At 31.0% G+C, this 2864-nt stretch overlaps 1 protein-coding gene across 1 annotated transcript in view; it reads right to left on the bottom strand.

Moving 5' to 3' along the window:
• The window catches only part of LOC107624443, a gene marked incomplete in the record, with an annotated part of 2551 nt that continues 2101 nt past the window's right edge, over positions 2415-2864 (bottom strand). Inside the window, 1 exon segment of the mRNA XM_016326937.2 lies at positions 2415-2864. Coding sequence (XP_016182423.1) covers positions 2661-2864 — 204 coding nt within the window.

Below are 2864 nucleotides of genomic sequence, written 5' to 3'. Positions count from 1 at the left end.
AAAAACTGAAATTTAAAATTTAAATTTTAAATTTCTGTTTCAGATTTAATATATTTAATTATTAATATATTATAATTTAAATACATATCTAAAAATTAAATTATTCAAAATTTAAAATTCAAAATTTTGATTTTAAAATTCTAAAATAAATCTTAAACCATCTCATTATTAACTAAACTCGTACAAATTAAAACACTCAAAGAAGTAGAAAAATCATGTTTGCTCCACATCGAAAATCCAGAGGCGCACATCGAAAATACAGAGAAGTCATCCCCTGCCGCCGTTCATCCGCGCCACCTTCTTCTTCCGCGCTCATCCTTGAGGCTGCCTTCTTCCTTCTTGGCGCTCGTTCACAACGCCGCATTCTCCTTCGTCAACACTCATCTTCGTCGCCATCTTCCTCCTCCTCGTCATTCGTCCTCGTCAACGTCCTCGTTCGTCCACACCAAAAACTTACCTAAGGTTTGGATGGGTCTCTGACACCATTACTTTTTTTTATTATTCTGTATAAATTTTTTATTTTTTTGAAATAAAAAATCGAATAAAATGGCTTGAAGAGTCATATATATTACAATGTTAAATTATTTTTGCATGTGCAATTTCTGAATTTTGGATGTGTTTCAAAAATATTTTCTGTATAATTTCATAATTTTAGATGTGTTATAATTATTTTTTAATGTTTAAATTTAAATTTTAGATTTATGATTTTGAATATGTTTCAAAAAATATTTTTTGTATAAATTAATAATTTTAGATGTGTTACAATAGAAAAAGAAACTACAATTAAAAATATTTTAGTTTGTGTATATAATTATATTCGACCATTCATCACTAAAAAATCGTAAAACAGATCCTGCATTTTATCAAAGGTACAATAAGTAAGGAATTAATTTTTTTATTGTACAAATAGCATTTTCTATAAAATAAATAGTACACTAGTATTTCTTTATCATCAGTTATTTTGATATTTCAACGTTTCAATCCTTTTTTTTTTTCTTTTGCTTTTACTCTTGACAACGACACAAAAAAGTGTCAAATTTGATATTTTTAATCATTCAATTCTCACAATCCGAAAATAATTCGCGAAAAAATTTTGTCCCAAAAGAAATTACGTCATATAAAACATGGATCACATGAGATTAAGATTAATTTAAGTTTGTGGTATCCTTAAAGTAAAAATAGAAATATGAGAAATATAGCATGTGATAAAAAGAGTTGATTTTGTGTGAGGTTTCCTGGTTTAGGTTGATTTGGCTGATGAAAATGGAGATATTGGCATGCAAATAAAAGATTCATGGTTGATTGAGGAGTTTGATGAACATGAATAGCCTCCTTTCGTGCATTTGCAATCACATGCATGTGGCTTAATTAGTGCCATGCCGACTTGCAATAATAGCTAGCTATGCTTCTTCATAAGATAACACATTATGGATGTAACACGTTACGTTATTACTCATTAGAATTAGGATTGTATATATGATACCACAAACATTGAAACATAGCATGTGGAATTGGAATTGGAATCACTAGCTTAGCCAGCCACTACTTTCATACAATTCTGATATGTTTGCCAACGCTTCACATTCACATGTTGAAAATCAAAATGAGCTGCGCTTGAGACATCTTATTCTTCTTCTTCTTCTTCCATGAGATTATTGTGTCCTTTGTGACATGTGTATGGCTAAATCTAGAAAGGAGAAACAAAATGAATTGTCCATAATAAGGGTTTCCTCCAACCTAATTTGTCCTCCTCCTTTTTCAGTTCTACAAATTAGGCCATTATTATTGATAGCATGCACATGATGAATTTGTAAGAACTTAGCTTGTTGTATTCGGGTATTTCCTCTAACATATTTGTTTCCTTTGTTTTCTTCTGCATGGAAATTGTGGGATGCGCCTACCTTCTGCCTATTGCCTAGCATAAGACATGTGATACATCTAAGTTTATTTATGCAATTGTCACACAAGAAAAAGGAGGGGCTAGAACCCTGTTTTTCAAGGATCTTATTAACAGTCTAAACCCCTTTTTTTAGACTGTTTACTGCTAAGTTTCTCTCTTCTATGGTAGACTAAGACACAACTACTCAAATAAAGATGTTAAAAATATCTTTTTACGAAGATTTTTGTGTTAAAAGTGTACTTTGTTTGTTTAGCTATATTTTTAAAAAAATAACACTTTTACAATATATTAAAATCAAACCTTACAATTCATCATCTAATGATAAAAAAGATTCATCTTCATATAAAGATAATTGTAAAATTTCATGGTAGTATCCAGCATACTAAGATGCCCATATGGCTTAAAGGGGTGGGAGGGAATAACTATTGCTGGAATGAATGAAAAAGGTGAAATAATATGGTAACACAAGCAACTTTTTTATTTTTTATTTTTTGCAATCTCAGACAATTGAATATTTAAGCAAATATTAATAATTGGCAAGCTTATTCCATTGGTGTGAACGAGTGTCAATACATTTCATGATGTTTAACACTTGTCATGAACTAATAATCAATCAAGAAACAATTCTTAAGCAGAGTATTGTATGCAAAATAAGGAGGGGTTTATTGACTTTATTCACATTACAAGTTTACCATCATCACTTCTTTTAATCTGGTCACCTACAACTTTTGTTATTAAATGAAAAACAATTGTTCTCTATCTATGACCATGGCCACTTAGCATCTCTCCATCTAAACCACCGGCTTCTTGGACTTGTTTCACCCAGACAACCAACATGCTCTTTTCCTCTTTCTCCATTCTCATCACTCAATCCACAGCATTGCAGCTTTTGGTCCCTTTTCAAAGCCTCTTCTCTGTATGTGGGAAATGTATATCTAGGGTGTTGCACTAAAGCCACATTTTT

Source organism: Arachis ipaensis, chromosome B10 (assembly GCF_000816755.2).
Source record: "Arachis ipaensis cultivar K30076 chromosome B10, Araip1.1, whole genome shotgun sequence".
NCBI lineage: Eukaryota > Viridiplantae > Streptophyta > Magnoliopsida > Fabales > Fabaceae > Arachis > Arachis ipaensis.
Note: the sequence above shows the minus strand (reverse complement) of the source record. Positions and strands in the feature narration are given on the sequence as shown.